The sequence below is a fragment of the Nilaparvata lugens genome, chromosome 6 (assembly GCF_014356525.2).
Source record: "Nilaparvata lugens isolate BPH chromosome 6, ASM1435652v1, whole genome shotgun sequence".
In the NCBI taxonomy this organism is placed as follows: Eukaryota; Metazoa; Arthropoda; class Insecta; order Hemiptera; family Delphacidae; genus Nilaparvata; species Nilaparvata lugens.
In genome coordinates, this window is record NC_052509.1 from 5,983,470 (window position 1) to 6,003,181 (window position 19,712).

Sequence of the window (19,712 nt, forward strand, 5' to 3'; positions counted from 1 at the left end):
GCAATGAACGTTTTCTCCAAAGTCTGTCATTTGTGGGGTGGAATTGAACAGCGACCAGCTGTTGCCTTTTGTTGTGTTTAACCCGGTTGCACAAAAGCCGTTTGAATTTTAACAGTAATTAATTCAACCAAAATAAACCAGAGAAGCCTTTTTTGATAATACGGCTTTTCTGATTGATTCTCGTGGAATTAATCATGATTAAAATTCAACCGGCTGTTGTGCAAACTGCACTTTGTGTAAAATCTCGGAAGTTCTAACCTATAAATGATGTTTGGTGAATTTGACAAACCACTCTCTGTCTCAGACAGCACCGTATCGCGCATGCGTTAGCAACGAGGTTTTCCCGTTCCATTCAGTCAGATCTTGAATGTAACGTTCTTTGTGATGATGGTTACCGAGCACTGTAACTGGAGCCAATCGTCATTCTATTTGATGAAGATATATTATCAATGATGATTTATCGTTAAATTCAATATAATAATCAATATATTATCATTTTATTCAATAAAAGAGAGAGTACTTTGAAAATATAATTAATAAAATATAACAGTTGTTATTTAACTGATGTTAAAAGATACTATAACTAAGTCAGCATATTGTCATTTCAAAACAAAAACCGAACCCTCAACCTCTCCTTTTACATTTAAAACATCAATAAACATAACTATTTGAAAAACCTCTAATCCCTTCCAGCATATTGCAATTTCAAAGCAAAATCCTAACCTATCTTTCCACCTTTGAAATATCAAAAAGCATAATTCTACCTTGATCCTAGCCAGTAGCGGCTCGTGATCTTTTAGCTTGGGGGTTCAACCTCATGATCTATTGGGGAGAAAGGTCAAGAGGATATAGAGTATTGAGCATAATCAAGTGTAAAGGTAATCAATAATGATTTTGAGGAATTACCTCCCAAAGATTAAGCATATTTTCTACAAATATAGATTTTTTGTCATGTTCATATTTTTCTTGTTTAATTTTTACTTTGGGAGTTAATCTACCATCATGTTTTATTTTACACCTATCCTCAATATTAATAATGTTTGTCTTTAACATATACTGAACCTTATTCATATTTCTTCATCAAAATGCTGTTACGGTACCTAACACAATAAATTATATTCATACTCTCACTAAAACAAAATGGACATACTAGAAATACTCACGAATACACGAACCACACTAGAAATTACTAGTCTATATTCTTCAACATGCAAAAAAATTTATATAACAAAGAATGCAGTGAAATCTATCACAACTGTATACAGTGTATACCCAAAACCGTAACATATAACCTCGAAACTGTCACGCTTTCTACTTCTTTTTTACCGCTTTTTTACTGTTTACTGCCACCAAATTTGAATTTATTGGTTATGTTCAAGATGGCACTGCTACTGAATCCGTATCACGAATACTCACGATTCATTCCGAGGTTTACCGAATGCTTCACTTGCCTCGGCTAGGTTCGGCTACTCTCGGATGACTTCATGGAAACGTGGTTCAGACAGGATTGTGAACCAAATCCGTGCTAGTAAAGTAAACCGATTCCCCTCCTCTGTTCCACTACCTCACCCAGCCCTGTTTTTGGGTTCACATCTGGGAATGAACACTGTTTTCCACCACCACCTGTCTCGTCATACCATTCGGTGCTGTTTCAAGCAAGCCCCTCTGATACCGGCCACAAAACATCAACGTTAAGTTTACATAGATGACAAATTTCGTGATTTAATTTCATGAGTATAAAATAAAAAATATAATTTATGAGTAGAATTCATCATTCTATACGAGTTGGTTCAATTCTGAGGGTTCAATGAACCATTGAACACATAGGACGAGCCGCCACTGATCCTAGCCCTTTCTAGCATATTGCAATTTTAAAGCAAAAACCTAACCTAACCTTATGGAACATTATTAAATATAATCCATAAAACCTAACCACTAACACCTTCACATTTAATAATTTAGATTTCAAAGCAAAATCCTAACCCCCTAACCTATCCTTTCACATTTGAAACATCAAAAAACATAACTCTAACTGCACCCTAGCCCCTTCTAGCATATTGCAATTTCAAAGCAAAAACCTAACCTATCCTAATAACACATTATTAAATATAACCTGAATAAAACCTAACCACTAACCCTTTCACATTTGATACTTTAGATTTATTTGTCATCTTTAGAACAAAAAATAATCATGTGGTTCATTTCTTGAACATGTTCACAAACATGTGGTTCATTCCATGAACATGTTCACAAACATGTGGTTCAAAGCAAAATCCCAACCCCCTAACCTATCCTTTTACCTTTTAAACATAAAAAAATATAACTAAAAAAACCTAACCTAAATAAAACTAACCCCTAACTCTTTCACATTTGTTGAACGATAGACAAGGATAGCAACACCATTGCAAATCGTACACTACCATTATAACGTGAACCTCACTATAGATACTCAAAGAGTACTTTTGAATAACTATGTTATAACTGTGACTGTTGCTGGCTGTTACTCTGTTTCTGAGACAAAGAGAAGCTGCTTGAATTTGAAGACACTTTTGAAATAAATTTTCTTTGGAAATTTGTTCCAAAAAACTCGTGGTGTTAGCTCTACAGCTGGCACAACATTCTTTTGGCCTGAAATTGAAGATTCATCAATATTGTCGATCAGGCTGATATCCCAACCTCAAAGTGCTCCCAACCCCAAAAAGGGACAGACATATATTTTTAATGTTAAATTTGGCAATTATAATATTAATTTATAGTTTGATAATAATTTTGTGTCTCTAAGGCCCTATATATTTTTCAATTTCATAATGATTCATAGTCCTACAAAATCATGAATTTTCTTCAATTTGCCGTAAATGTTTCAAATGATCTAATTATTTTGGTAGTGACTTGCATAATTATCTTCATTCATAAGCTACTTGTTTAAGGATAACGTTTTAGAGGTGATAGATTGAACATTTGATCGTTTTTACAGGTGAATAATCCATATTTTATTATGTGTTCAAACTCAACCCTTTGCTGGGTGAGATTGAACAGTACCATTTTTCTCTTTTTTTGAAAAAAATAAACTTTTGGTGGCTTTTATGTTATATGTATCATAAAGTACACTAAATTCGGGTACTTTTTGGAAAAAAACATAAATATTGATAAAGTATTAAGAAAGTTGTGATCAATATAACAAAAAAAAGTGTTCAAAGTCACCCCGGTTGACGTACGGTAGTGCCTTTGGAAATCTGAAGTGATCTGTGATTGAGGGATACACAGGGATTTTCACAATTAACAATAATGACTACAAAAGTATGTATAATGAGGAAACTTGAGAAGTACTTATTAATAAATCACTCGAGTAATACATTTTTAGGTGAGAAAAAACAGCTGAACTCAACTATTTTTATGTACAGAATTTATATGAATTTAATATTGAGTCCTATAATTTAATGACTGGATCCACTTTCCAAAAAGTATGTAAAAACTTATCCCGAATTCAATTGAATAGACTTGAGCTGTGCCTGATGTTCGCCTAAACATTTTTATGATTCTGACCGGCTGTGTTTTAACTTAGCATATTAGGTACTTTTACCCTCTTGATAAAGTTATTATATCTTGATATATAGTGACTGTACATCTTAATACCTTACCTTATGAGCTCTCAAGGAAAAATTCAATCCTCTCCCAAGAAGTTTTGCTTGAATGGCCACCCTTCTTCGAGCAGTGGTGAGTTTTGGCCTCTAGTGACCTACGTGAGTTCCACTCCTGGCTTTTTTGTAGGTCCTTCCGCTGAAGAAGGGGTCGCCAAATTGCCTCTAGGGCACCTGGTCACCCTCGACTCAGCCTCTTGACCCGCATTTGTGCCTGGAGTTTCATCCATCTCTGGTCTCTTGGGTTTTTCTTTTTGCCCCTCCGAAACTGCCCTGATGAAGCAGATCCCGTGGGTTTGAAGGCAAGGCAGCTTCTGGAGTGGCTTGGGGTCCCTTTTAGTCGCCTCCTATGACAAGCAGGGATACTGTGGGTAAATTCTGGTTTTAAACACATTCTTGAGTACGATGTTCGACTCAAAGCTCCCCCAACCCACAGGGAGCTTCTTGGTAAATTTTATTATATTTTTCAATCTGAGACATTGCCGTGTTTGAGATAATGCCGTTATTAACTGCAACCGACCAAGTCATCTAATAAAATGGAAGGATACTAGTGTTCAATATTTCTAATCAAACTATCATAGTTTTACATTGTAATTAGTGTATCACAGTTGGCCTGTAGAAATAGATGAAAATGAATAAATACTTTAGTTAGATTTTCTATTGTAATATTATTGCAATCAGTGTATCTAGTGGACTCCAGAGATACTCCATTATCACAGTTGGCCTGTAGAAATAGATGAAAAATTTATAAATACAGTAGTTTAACAGACTGACCTAAATAAAATCAAATCATTTATTTGCCATACAATAAATACAAATTCAAAACAAATAAAAGAAAATACATAATTTTATAATTAAAAGTATAAAATAATAAAATGAAAAGTAAGCATAAATAATACCACAATCATAATTAGATAGGTACTTTTCAAGTGTAATTTGGCATCACCAGCAAAAGGAATTGAGCCTCGCCCGCTGGTGAGAGTTGCAATCAGTTAGTTATGCTTGAATAAATTTGTTACATTGGTTGTTTCCTGGTTTTATACAATAATAGAGAAAAAAATAATCCACGCTTTAAAATTTGTTTCAAAAAATTAGATAATGCTTTCAATTGAAAAAAATTAGTTTTATATTATCCATTTTTTTAGTATTTTGTAATTAATTCTTGCTTCCAGATCAAAAGACAATTCATTTATGAATCTTGTACATATATAAATAAGCTGTCTTCTAACTACTGTTAGTTTTGTTTTATACATTTTGTATTTATAGGTTGTATTTGGTCTAAAATCGTATTGAACTATATCATTAATTAAAAATTTGTTTTTATACATAATAATATATTTTGCTAAATCTTTCAAGTACAATTACCTCACAGTCATCACATTAAATTCTTCGAATAGATATAGATTATAGATATCTAGAATCTAGGTAAATGAATCATAATATTTCATGCAATACATCAACTGAGCATTATTATTTGGTAAATAAATACACATGTCGTGTAAGAGTACAATGGAAAAATGCTGTTTCTATTTCGGTGAAACTAAGGGATGCAGAATATGATGAAACAGCAGTGATAAGAGTGATAACCAGGCCGGGGAGCTTAACGGGCGGCGCGGGGAAAGCTTATTCGTCTCTCAGTGGAAAAGCTCCCAGCCAGCTTTTCTACGGAGCGTGTGCATTTTCCGCCGCCGATGGCAGGGAGCGGTCGATGGGGGTGAAAGTGCGCATGCGTGGAGGGGGCGGGTGGGCAAGATAGAGGGGTAGGGGTTTAGGGGGGTGGGAGGCTCTGCAGCCAAATCATCCCCCTGTGCGTTCAGTAGGCAAGCAGCCCTTAGTGAGTGCGGGTGGTTAGAGGGATGCGACCCTCTCGGAGGTATGGAGGCATCCAGCACTTGTTCAGCTACCGCAAAGTCTCCGGCCACCAGGTGAGATCCGAACCCATCAAATCGCACATCGGTTGTCTAGTTCTAACAGCAGTTACTAACCACAGTATCTTGTTAGAATTGAAAAAAATGTTTGGGAAATTGGTTAAAGGTACAGGCATCCATTGACTAGATAGTGACATTTTTTCTATTTCTCATAATATCACAAAAATCAATACAAGACTAAAAAATATACACCATATGATAATGAATTCATTTTACAAAATAATACATCAGACACTAAAGCAAATGTTTGGATGATTGGGTAACGATACAGGCATCCATTTAGTAGAAAGTGACATTTTTTCTATTCCTTATAACATCACAAAAACCAATACGAGACTAAAAAATACACACCATACGACAATGAATTCATTTGACAAAATAATACATCAGACACTAAAGCAAATGTTTGGAAGATAGAGTAACGTTACAGGCATCCATTGAGTAGATAGTGGAATTTTTCTATTCCTCATAGGGCCTACATCACAAAAAACCAATGCAAGACCATAGAATGTACACTATAATAATAATGAATTTATTTTACAAAATAATACATCAGACACTAAAGCAAATGTTTGGGAGATTGGGTAACGATACAGGCATCCATTTAGTAGAAAGTGACATTTTTTATTCCTCATAATGTCACAAAAATCAATACAAGACCATAGAATATACACTATAAAATAAATAAATCATTTTAGAAAATAGAACATCAGAGACTAGGTACTTCCCCAAAGAAGTAGCTTGAGCTTGGGGAAAAATATAATAACTTCTATCATCAAGGCGAGAGCATATAGATCAAATTTTCCACCATACAATATTATCAAATGGTTATAAATAACATGTAGACCGCTCTGGCACTCCATCAAACAAAATACATAATTTTTTTCAAGTAATTAGGATACATTACAGGCATCCATACAGAGACAGTGACATAATATAATTCATCATAGTAATTTTCTTAAAATGTAATTTTCAAACAGTTGAAAACATGATTTTTTATTATTTTTTTTTCAATTCCAATTTCATTTATTGTCATTTAGAATATTCAAGACATATTACAAACTCTTTATAATATGACATATCATTAAAAATATACGGTAGTTAAATAACATAGCCTAATTACTCATACATATGCTTGAATAAAATTAAAATTAAATAACTTTGTTGAAGTTCTGACACTGTGTTACTTGTAAATATTGAAAAAAACATTTACTTAAAATATTGAAATTGAAAAAACACTTACTTTTGTTGGAGTATTGAGGAATGCATTTCACCTCAATCAGCCTCTGATGAAGCTCCTCTTCAGGAGTGAAATGCATTCCTCAATACTCCAACAAAAGTAAGTGTTTTTTTAAATATTTACAAGTAACACAGTGTCAGAACTTCAACAAAGTTATTATATAGTGTTTCGTCATGGAAAGCAACTTCAATAAAATTATATATAAAATCTAGGCATCTCTAGCAAAAAGAAAATCTTTGCCCGCTGGTGAGAGTTTGATTGATTGATCTATGATTATAATGGATCATTCACTGAAACTCTACATTCGTCTATAAGTCCATATAAAATCGAACATAATTCAATTAAAAGATGGACTACATTACAGGTATCCATGAGAACAGTTTAATTCCCATGACATGATTATTTCTCATTAGTAGATCCAGAATATATATCATGCAGATTGGATCATGTAATATCCAGTTGTAGATTGATAATAATATGATATATGATGATGATAATAGTATGATCAGTGATTCATACATTGCAGATAGTTATGGAAAAAGCTTCATAATAATTTTTATACTCTTATTTTACATCACAATACACCAGGTTTAGGTAGGAATTCATTTTAACTGAATGAAGTCCTTTCAAACCTTCAATCTATTGAAGTAATGAAGATAAGTCCATATAGATCCTCAAGTTCAATTTACTGAAATTCAAATTGGAATATTCTTTATCCCTTCAAGTATTAACAATGAAACATGAAAAAACAAATCGATATTATGGAATTCCTCCACAAAGACTAATCGTCTGCGTGTGGAGGAGCATATTGCAACAATCATCAAGACTAGATCAAGTTATCTCATGTCAATGTCAATATAGGCTACATTTTATGTGAAATGAAAAAAGTTTTGTCAATAATTATTTAGACTATATGAGTTGAAATTGCGTTTAAGATACCGGTACTGTTCAAGTATTATTTTTAAAATACACAAGCCAAAGAAATATCTAGAATCTGCAAAATTTTTTCATTTACCGGGTAGAAAATTTCAAAAAAATCTTATAAATGTCATCCAAATTAGTTAAAAGAGATATCACTTCAATATAATAATCGTTCAATTTATTTTTAGTGTTTGTTTCAAGTTCTATTCCTTCCAACCAGAGTTCAGCCCAGCTTTCCAATGAATTTCAGTTCTCCTGGGCAGAAAAATAATACCATTGGTTCTTATGAGCGTGTTTACATATCATATATAAATGTTGTCAATGTGTGAACACTTCCATAATAACCAATATAGAATTTTTTATACCCAGGAGAGTAGAAATTCAATGTAGCAGCTAGGTAGTTTTTAATCAAATTCAACAACAATGTTTTGAACCACTATACTGTTGAAATCGTGATGCATTTCAAAGATCCTACAATACTTACCACACTAGAGATTGCATTAAAATAATACCATTGGTTCTTATGAATCAATTGGTTCTTATGAAATTCCGAAAGCAGAGCTTTACGCTGCGGAATACCATGATTCAATGTAGCAGCTAGGTAGTTTTTATTAAAATTCAACAACAATGTTTTGAACCACTATACCGTTGAAATCGTGATGCATTTCAAAGATCCTACAATACTTGACCACACTAGAGATTGCATTAGCTGATTAATATCATCTTCTCTCCTACCATAAACAAAGATAAATAAACTGAATAATTAGTAATACTAGGTACAATAACAGGCAGCTCTGCAAGGAACTTTTGTAATTCTACTAACATTCCTGGTTATCATTGTATATTTGCATAATTATTAGTATTACTACAACAGGCAACTTAGTAAGGAACTTTTATATTTCTACTAACGTTCCTGAATTTCATTGTTTACTATTTACTCATGAATTATTCCCATCACAATTATGAATATACGGTATCTTTGTTACTGTTGTTATTAGAATCAGATTGCTATAATTCCAATGTTTTGTTTAATGAAAATATGGAAGCAGGATATCAACTTTATAGAATTAACAGGATTTACAGAATTAACACAGTTTATGAAACAGTGTTCAGAGAATGAGCTAAACACTGTGAAATATTGTCAATTCTACACAGTGTTCACGGTTGTAAATTATTGAGCTCTACTAGTTTGGATTCACAATAAATAGACTTGGAAATCATTAAATTGGGTTTTAATTCGAAAATCATGATTCATTATGTATATTTATTTATTTTCCTAAACAATTTGACAATCACCACTGAGTCTGATGAGCCACATATAAGTTTTACATAAATAAAATAGCATTGTACATAAATCAACATAATAGAAAACTAAATTATGATGAATAAATACAGTAATAATGCGGATTAAAATAAAAACAAATAATAGAAATAGAATAAAGAGAAAAAATTGAAACAAAAATGTAATACAGCTTCTGATCTTCATGCAAAACACATTACTGTAGCTCTTAATTAATTATTATAAAAAAATAGGCACAAGAAACACAACTTCTACTCATTATTATGTGAATACCTATGAAAATATCGTACATCCTGAATATTATCATCAACCATAAAAATGGGACAATATTATTAACTCCTCACTTATAAAAAGGATAGTATTTATTTCTGTTGAAAAATTATCAATAGAATCCCATGAAATATGGATTACTCTCAAGGTATTTCAAAAGGATTATATATGAATGTTTGAGAAGTAGATATGTACAATGAATAAATAATTTTCAATTTATTCCTGATTTTTGATAGACTGTCATTAATTACATCAATGAAATATCATGATGAATAATGTCAATGCATGGTCTCCATGAACGCCTATCTAAATTTTGCCAAGACATTGAATAATTTAGCAAATTGAGATCTACCTTTTGGAAACGAGATGAAAATTTGATTAGTATCATGAACATAGAATGATAAAGATCAGGAATGATGCATTTGTTATAAATTTCTTCTTAAAATCTTCTTCTATTCAATGAATTTTCAACAGATATGCTGGTAATAACAACGCCAACACATTTCCTTACGAATTCTTAAACACATTCACGTTTTGCAAATGAAACGAAATTTTGACTGATAACATCTTCAAGCTTTGCAGACAATACAGCGTGAATTCAGGGAGTGGCTTCCTGAAATTAGTAAAAGAATGCAGAAGCCTTATAAGTGTTTTTTGACTGCTATATACATATTTACTCATACGTACCACATACTGCAATGTACCTACTATATATAGAAACAAGTAGTAATCAGGTATGCACATGAGCTTGCTAGTTCCTGTGCGTGCGTGCATGTCTTTGTAGTGTGAGTGTCAAATGTTTACTGAACTTATCAGAAGTCTTAGAGCACCTTCACATGCAACCTTGTTATTCTACTTGGCATTTTTATGTTGGATTTAGAATTTCTCTAAAGAAATGAATTTGGCTATTTTATAGACCTGCAAAAAGTTTCAGCTGAGGTTTATTTTTGAATCGTAAGGATCTTCTCTCACTAGTTCAATTCGATTTCTTTATTCCAGTATAAAAACACTGTACAAAATAAAATAGAATAATCATAAAATTAGTAAATTTTTTACTAATTATTTCCCCGCATGAACTGCTGATCCGTGCGCGGGAAAAGATTATCTAATCTATATACAGGTAACAATTGTGTAAAAATAAAATCGATAACTTAAAATTAGATAGGAAATAAAATATCATATTAATTTAAGTTTGCCTATAAAAAGTATGTTGAATAGTCAGACTGTATCATCGACAATATACACAGCACAAGTACCCTACTCATAGAATACTTCATGTTCTGGTGAGCTATCTGAACTATGATAATTTGTAACTATTAAGGAAAGTCAAGAATTATTAATAATTCATGAAATACAGCAACCATCGAATTCTCTATAAAAAATATAAACTGATGGTGCAGAATGCTTGATTGGAAATAGATTTATTCTATTATTCCTCTGTGGTTATCAAACTTAAAATGAGATAGGAAATAAAATATCATATTAATTTAAGTTTGGCCTATAAAAAGTATGTTGAATAGTCAGACTGTATCATCGACAATATACACAGCACAAGTACCCTACTCAGTAGAATACTTCATGTTCTGGTGAGCTATATGAACTATGCTAATTTGTAACTATTAAGGAAAGTCAAGAATTATTAATAATTCATGAAATACAGCAACCATCGAATTCTCTATAAAAAATATAAACTGATGGTGCAGAATGCTTGATTGGAAATAGATTTATTCTATTATTCCTCTGTGGTTATCAAACTTAAAATGAGATAGGAAATAAAATATCATATAAATTTAAGTTTGGCCTATAAAAAGTATATTAAATAGACAGACTGTATCAACGACAATATACACAGCACAAGTACCCTACTCAGTAGAATACTTCATGTTCTGGTGAGCTATATGAACTATGCTAATTTGTAACTATTAAAGAAAGTAAAGCATTTTTAATATTTCATAAAATAGGCCTACAGCAACCATCGAATTCTCTATAAAAAATATAAAATGATGGTGCAGAATGCTTGATTGGAAATAGATTTATTCTATTATTCCTCTGTGGTTATCAAGTTTATAATTAATTTTATACGGTAGCTATCAAGTTCAACTTCTGAATGTGTAAGGCGTTCATGTAGAGTTTCAACTTACACCAAGTTTAAAAGTTATTTCAAATTAGATTTTATTCTTCAACAACTAATTACTAGAATGGATAGAGATGTATTGTACTGTATAGGTGTAAAGATGGAAGATATTATAAAAAATTGCCGTTAACCAACTGCTGGGATATTATTACTGATATAATAATTATCTAAAATATCCAATGAAAGCTTAACATAGAATGTTGAGTTAATCATTATACAGCATCCTGTATAATTCTCAATAATTGACTTGAAGTTGTCTGTATATTATATTATATGAATTATTGTTGAACAATTAGTATGTTCATAGTAGGTACCTTATTCTATTCAATTTTATGATTTTCTTTTATATACAGCCCATCGGCAATGGAAAAATGCGTTGAAATACGCGTGTATATAGAGGCTAATTTTATAATGGTTACAGTATATTAAGAATGATTTGCATTATACCTGCGTATAAAAGCTTATTTTATAATGGTTACAGTACCTACATTATAGACCTTCCATTTCCGTAAATATTCACCATAAAAATTTCTCATGCAATAAGTTTGTTCAAACTTTAGGCCTATGAATTTATCTCTTTTAAAGCTGACTTTCCTCATGATTATGAAAAAGAAACTAGGCACTTAGAAACTTGCTAACCTCAGATAAAAGTTACAAAAATACTAAAATTAATATTAATATTTTGAGGATACTGTAGGCCTACGTAAAGATCTCGGAAGTCTTGAAAGTTTGAGACTTTTTCTTGAAGTTATTAAGTAGCCTACTGCTCGTAAAATATATGTCCAGCTTGGCTTTCAGTATAGAAGATACTGATTTGCTAGGCTTTTAGGATTATAAATCAAAGAATAGAAAATTATTCATATCTCTTCCTTGAGTCGGTAAAGTTATAATGGGGTTTTCAAATTTATAGGACTCTCTATTGATTGAATGCAATCTCATTCAATTTGATTTTCATTCTCACTTAAACAATAATGCAATCAGAAATCAACAGATCTTATAAAATAATAAATAAAATATAAATCTTGGTAACCTTTTAAATTATTTTATCACAACATGTTTGACATTAATGTCCGAAACATGTTGTGATAAAATAATTTAAAAGGGTACTAAGATTTATATATTTTTTTATATTAAAAGTAGCCCTAAAGGAAAAATACTCATTAAATATAATTATACTCATTATTTCCTAATGAACTATCACTCAGTCAGGTAATTACAGTGTTAGATTAGCAATTTTGGATAGTTTTTATATAGGCTAAATATCTTCCTACTTCCCAATGAACTATCACTCAATTCAGGTAATATACAGTGTTAAATTAGCAATTTTGTTCTATAAAACTATAAGTTCTTTAAATCTTTGGAAACTTGAAAAATTTATTCGAATTTTTATCTGTTACAGTGTGAAAAAAGCACCAGGATCTTAATATACAGTGTTAGATTTGCAATTTTGTTCCATAAAACTATAATTTATTCAAATCTTTGGAAACTTTGAAAATATTTTTTAATATTTTTGGCGGTTAAAGTGTGTAAAAGCACCAGAATCTTAATATACAATGTTCGATTTGCAATTTGTTCAATAAGATTTCATAAAGCTCTTTACAATTCTTTGGAAACTTTGGTGTTAGATTTGCAATTCAGTTTAATAAGACTTTATAAAGCTCTTTACAAATCTTTGGAAACTTTGAAAATATATTTGCATTTTTTTCTGTTGCAGTGTGAAAAAAGAACCAGGATCGGAACCGTCCAGTCCAGCAGAGGCTCTGAGCCCAGACAGTGGAGTTCTGCGAACACAAGGTAGGACTTAATTACAATCAAATTTTACAAAATATAACAATTATTACTAATACAATATGTATAGTACAATACAAGATACGGTACTATCCGGTTTTATATCAGCCATACCGACATCAATCTCTAATTATCTATTCATTTGATTTGTTGTATCAGTAATACAACAACTATTGTAATACAAAATTACAATTCAATTATAATTCGCTATATAAACAATTCAATTACAATAATGTACTGTAGATCACAGTTGAGGTCCTTTGATGACTGAACGTCTCAACCTGATTTCACACATAGTACTGTATCTGTATCAGAGACAATGAGAATATAACTATCATGAGTTCTAATGGGAGTATTCCCACTCAACTCAGCCCAGCGAGTATGAATAGCCCCATTCAAACTTAAGGGAATGATATTCTCTGTACCGGATACGTTCACTGATACTGATATGTGGGAATCCTTCTTAATGGAGAATAGTTGATATCTGTACTAAAGGCTGATTTTCGGTACCGTACTGATTTTCTTCAGGTACTGTAGGTTCTTCATTATGAGTTTGAATACAGTTAAACTGTGATAAATAATCTCAACATTTATACTGAATATTTATTTGCTTTACTGATAAACAATTTTGATAAAATTCGTCGGATGACTTCAATTCACATAATTTACAAAAAAAACTTGGAAGAGAAATAATCTCTGGAGTAGTTAGTGGGAAACATTGACCCACAAAAACTTTGACTTGAAAAATGTCTGTGATCGTGATCTTAATTTTTTCGTTGTTGGTTATCCATCTTGTCTTCACTATTGAATTTTGTATAAATTTAAAGTGAAAAAAACACTCACATTCTTTGATGTGGCGACGTCCGTTTCGTGCTGGTATTTCACATTTTCAAGCCAAACAGAAACTCTGTCCTATCTCTGAGTTTCTGTTTGGCTTGAAAATGTGCAACACCAGCACGAAACGGACGTCGCCACATCAAAGAATGTGAGTGTTTTTTCTCTTTAAAGTTTTACAAAATTTAATAGTAATAATTAAATTTTTTGTGTTTTTTCGTTTGGAGAGCTTGAAGGACGTTCCATTTGGGACAAAATTAAGTTTATCCACACTCTTAACAACGGTTACATTTATAAAGATCAGGTGTACAGTCCTTGACTACATAGGACTGAAAATAATATAAGTACTATAATATAATATAGTAGTGTATAGTCCTCCTTGTCTGAGTTCTGGTTTATCATTAAGCTTTATTTTTCTTATCCTGTATAATAGATATATCAATTACAAAAGTTTATTTCAATTAAAGACGGCAGAATGAATTTACGCACAGATATGATTGAACATTTTAATTTCATTAAGCTAGTCAAACGTTGCTTAGCACCTTTGTTGGAATAATACCATCCTACTCATCCTACCTATCTCTTCCAATATCTAGATGTTTTTTTAAACTTTAAACTACCCTTCAGACAGTAGCCGACGATAATTCCTATCTTTCAAAGTACCGTTACACATCAATCGAAAGTTGAACTCGATTGGCGGGGGGGGGGGATTGTGGAGAGACAGAGAGGGTCTCTCCAGTAATTGGAAGTTGTTTTCCGTGGAGTCTGGAGGGTAAGTCCCTATATACTGGAGAACTGGAGAGAATTTCGGTCCAGGAAGAAGAGGCAGCAAACATATCTGCGAGCGAGTAGAGGAAAGCAGTATTATTTCTTTGATGGCTCTTTGCTGCTTTGCAACTGAACGATCCGGTTTCAAGAACTAAACGGCAGTTCTCTCCTTACCGGTTGTAAGCCCCCCACTCTGTCACTGCAGATAGGAAACTCACCGGATGGATACACCTGGTGGAAATTGTTGCTGAGATTCGTTCTTCAGATTTAGTGGGGAATCAGGAAGATACAGTAGTTTCAGTTTGATGAAATGTATCAGTTAGAAGGAACGTATTTTTTTTTAGTTGGATAGAGTACTTACGAGTAGGGTAACTATTTACGATAGAGTACTTAATTAGAACGTATTTAGTTGGATAAATTGAAATTGAAATTGAGAGTGTAGGTCTTCTTTGAAGTTGAAAATAAGTTTCAACGATTCAAAAGATTTCAAAGATTCTTCGAAAATTGAAAAGCTATAATAACACTGATATCGGTTGGTGACAATATGATAAAAATAAATACTCAAAAATAATTCACATACTCAAAAATAATTTGAGTATGTGAATTATCACATTCTAAGGGCCAAGTCACACGAAGCGCTTTAATAAGTTCATTCAAAAATAAGTTCATTCAATGCAATAAATCAGTGGTCGCCAAACAGTCGATCGCGAGCTACCGGTAGCTCGTGGGGTGGTTTTTGGTAGCTCACAGAAATGCTTGGGTTGTCAACCATGCATTGAGAAACATGGCTACAAAATTTTGCATTTCTCACAGATATAACTGAGAAGTTGAATGATTTAAATTTGCAGTTTCAGGGAAAGATAAGGACATCGGTGGAATGATTTGAACTGTAAAATCGTTTTCCAAGGAGCTTGAGATGTGGGAAAAGAATGTCGTCCAGTTTGAATATAAACACTTTTCCAGTCTGAAGAAAATCAATGACGAGAAAAATCCTTCACAGCACCTCAGCATAACCAAGAATACGTTACAATTCAGATTTGAGACAACAGTTTGATCAACTATTTCAAGATTTTAAAAGCATATCGAATATGGCACAATTCGTCAACTCTCCTTTTCTAGAGATCGATGCAGAAGATTTTGCAGCTTGTGTTGTAAAACATTTTGGTGGAGATCAGGCTTCAGTTGAAATGGAATTTGTGGATTTTTAAAATGATCTTGTCTCTCAGATCACTTTCCACAACTGGAAATATTTGGCCTCAAGTCCCCAAAGAAAAAATATCCAATTATTATTCAAGTTGCATTGAGGTTGAAAGCTATGCTCAGCTCTACCTACTTGTGTAAATAATCTTTTTCAAGTATGAAATTCATAAAAAAATCGATATAGGGACATGTTTGGGACAACTGCATCAGAATGGCGGCTACAACGTCAAGAAAATACTTGATCGCCAAAAAGAGTTCCACTGCTCTCATTGAAATGTAAATTTCAACTTTTGTTATACTTTTGCTATGAGATTAGATTTCAACACTAGAAATGTATCTTTATAGGCGATAAAAGATACTTTCTTTATTCTAATATTCCTTGGTAGCTCACTAGAAGATTTATATTTATTGGCATTTCTCTTAATGTTTAAATGTCTATATGTTTATATATTTATATGTTGCGCATTTACGGCGAAACGCGGTAATAGATTTTCATGAAATTTGACAGGTATGTTCTTTTTTAAATTGCGCGTCGACGTATGTACAAGGTTTTTGGAAATTTTGCATTTCAAGGATAATATGAAAGGAAAAAGGAGCCTCCTTCATACGCCAATATTAGAGTAAAAATCAGACTATAGAATTATTCATCATAAATCAGCTAACAAGTAATTACACAGATGTGTGGAAAAGCCAGTCTATTACTGTATTTCTATAAGGACTATAGTTTCAATCAAAGACATTAAAGAGGTATGCATCTTTAAGCTGGGTTTACACCACAAAGTTATTAACAAAATGGTTATAACTTAATCCTTATAGATTCTATTAGATTGAACGGAAGTTGACAAACACATACTTTGCATTTCAAGGATAATATAAAAGGAAAAAGGAGCCTCCTTCATACGCCAATATTAGAGTAAAAATCTGATTTTTATTTCTGTGTGTGGCCAGCTCACAGATCTTCTCCCATAAGGATTACATGTAAACTTTGAAGGAAAGAGTCCTGAAGTCGGATGTCATGTTCATCATTATGTCATGTTCATCATGTGTATGATAAGTTATGTTCAATCTACTATAATCTAAAAGGATTGAGTTATTAACATTTTTTAAATAAATTTGGTCTAATCGCAGCTTTAAGGTCGTTGGTTTCAATATTTTGTTTTACAGTCATGGTATTATTATGCTTGCCCATCAGTATCAATATTCTCACATTCGAAAAAACTAATTTAATAGGTGAATAAAAATAAACAAATGAACTAAATAATGCTGGAGAAATTATAATATTTTTTATTCTAAAAAATCAATTTTCATCAGATAGAAAGATCATCACGGAACTGGATGAATAATTATATCATATGAAATACAAATTCAAACGTGAACTGAGTTTGTTAACATTTAAAACAGTTGACATCTGGTACTTGTGGATGAGAATACTACGTGAGGTCTACTGTTCACAGAACTACTAGTGGTAGGAGGTTAAAGCTATGATGATGTCAATGTCTCTGTGTGGACTATTTATAAGCTTTAATTTGAATTTAATACTGGGATAAATTTTAATGCTAGCCAGTTTTGATTATTCTGTAAAACAGGTGTATGAGGAAAAGTATTTGCTGTTTCTTTCCTTCTTGCATGATATAGTTTCTCAGTTTAGTTTGATTTATATTCTGTGGTGCAGGATATTCCGTTATTATTTTCTCCCAATGTACATATGGGATGTACATATTTCTCCCATACATATGTATGGAAATAGAAATAAGAAAAAATAATTTTAGTATGTGAACTATCACATTCTAAGGGCCAAGTCACACGAAGCGTTTTCCAGGCGTTTTCAGATGAGTCGGCAGGGAAGGAAGCTTTCTGTTTGACTGATTATCAGCTGATTCTCGAACGCCTACCTAATCAGTCAATCGGAGAGCTTTTTGCCCTGCCGACTCGTCTGAGAACGCCAGAATAAATGCTTCGTATGGCTTGGCCCTTATATTCCTTTTTTCCAGCCTTTCCATATCATAGAGGTATTAATCTATGTAGGCATAAAATAAATACACTTACACTTGATTTCAGAATATAAATTGATGATATGTACCATACTTCAGTTTGGAACAATTCGAATTTAAATTAATTTTGGAATGACTGAAAAATATGTCGGACTTTAAAAATGTTATCTAAATTTGGGAGAAAAATTATGGTACAAGGAGTATCCTTAGTTTTTCTCTTCCAATCAGTGCTACTTTGTTAATTAAATAAATAAAATAAAATGTTATAATAGAGACTGATTTACTTGTTCAATTACTAAATCAGTACATAAGAGAACACATCATGTCCAAAACTATTATTCATTGACAATAAATATCATTTACATAAATAATATAAAATTGATGAATGATTCAATTCGCATACAATACTATGTATTGAAGAGAGAGCCTTATTCTAAAAATATAGTATGAACTAGTTGATGTCTCAAATTCCATTACATATTCTCTAGAGGTAATTCATTATTTAACGGCATCAATTCCATAAAACATTATATCATACACTTGTTTGAATTATAATGCATTGGCTTCTTGTACACCATACAAATCTTACTATGCGTACAAAAATGAATTTGAAATTCAAATGCACCAGAAAATAAAAATTCCACCGGTACTCTGCTACGTTTACACATACTACAATAAATAGTATACAGGATAATACTATAGGCTACTAGAACATAATATAGTATACAAGATTATTGACCAGTGTACTACACTGGTTGCATGCTATAGTGGAAAGAGAGATGTATTGAAAGTAGCTTCATGAATGTCAGATAATTTATTTACTGTCCTGAGTCACGGTCAATGTGCACCTGCGCCTGCGCCGTACGACCTTCGTAGTAAAGCTGAATGGAATCTCTGAATTTCGATATTCGCTGTCAAGGAAAATGAGCTGTTCAACTTTTATAGGTTCGTTATTGTGACTGAGTTTGTTTATGAGGTTCTGAGGTTGTGGATTAGGGCGATTGCGGTCATAGCATTTGAACTGATTTATTGATTATTAAGAATTTTTTTTATTGTTTGAGGCATTTTATTAATTGAACGAGCGTAGCTAGTTTTTCACTGCGATTAATACAGTCTCGAGCCGTTCTACGTTCCAGGGTATTCTGTTGGTTTGTGTATATTTATGTTCAACGATTACTTTTGATTTGTTTTATTAATGAACTTCACATTTTTATCACATATTCTTTAAACAGATCGAGTTCGTTGGCCAACGAGGTTGATGCATTCCCTCTTTTTTAGGATTTACTGTTTTTCATTTTTCTAAAAATCAACTTTCTTATTATTATCCTTAATAGAACATTAATATTTATCTACTAATTTCATAATTTTGTTTGTATTATAAATTTTTACTAATTCTATTATAAAAAAACTTAAATCCTATCAGTGAATGAAGTTTGTAAATAGTAATTATAGCACGCAACGCGCAACTAATTACTTATACCATAGAGAAACAATAGCGTAAGTAGATATCCCATGGTATAGGGAATTTATGTCGCAACTTTTACTGTTATCTCAAGCCGATTACTGTCGATTATTGTCAATTTTTACTGTTTTGTTGAGGTGAAAGTGTACGAACGGCACAATTTGAGAGACTACCAGCGTCACACAGCTGCATAGGAAAGAACTACGTGAACTATCGGCTTGGGATAACAGTAAAAGTT

The 19,712-nt window shown here is 32.2% G+C and overlaps 1 protein-coding gene across 1 annotated transcript in view; it reads left to right on the top strand.

Moving 5' to 3' along the window:
* The first annotated feature begins 5,458 nt into the window (after positions 1 to 5,458).
* Positions 5,459 to 19,712, top strand: part of LOC111050320 (ecdysone-induced protein 78C) — a 126,450-nt gene continuing 112,196 nt past the window's right edge. Inside the window, exons 1-2 of the mRNA XM_039430028.1 lie at positions 5,459 to 5,563; positions 13,146 to 13,225. Coding sequence (XP_039285962.1) covers positions 5,514 to 5,563; positions 13,146 to 13,225 — 130 coding nt within the window. The 5' untranslated portion in view covers positions 5,459 to 5,513. The remainder of the gene's footprint in view (positions 5,564 to 13,145; positions 13,226 to 19,712) is intronic.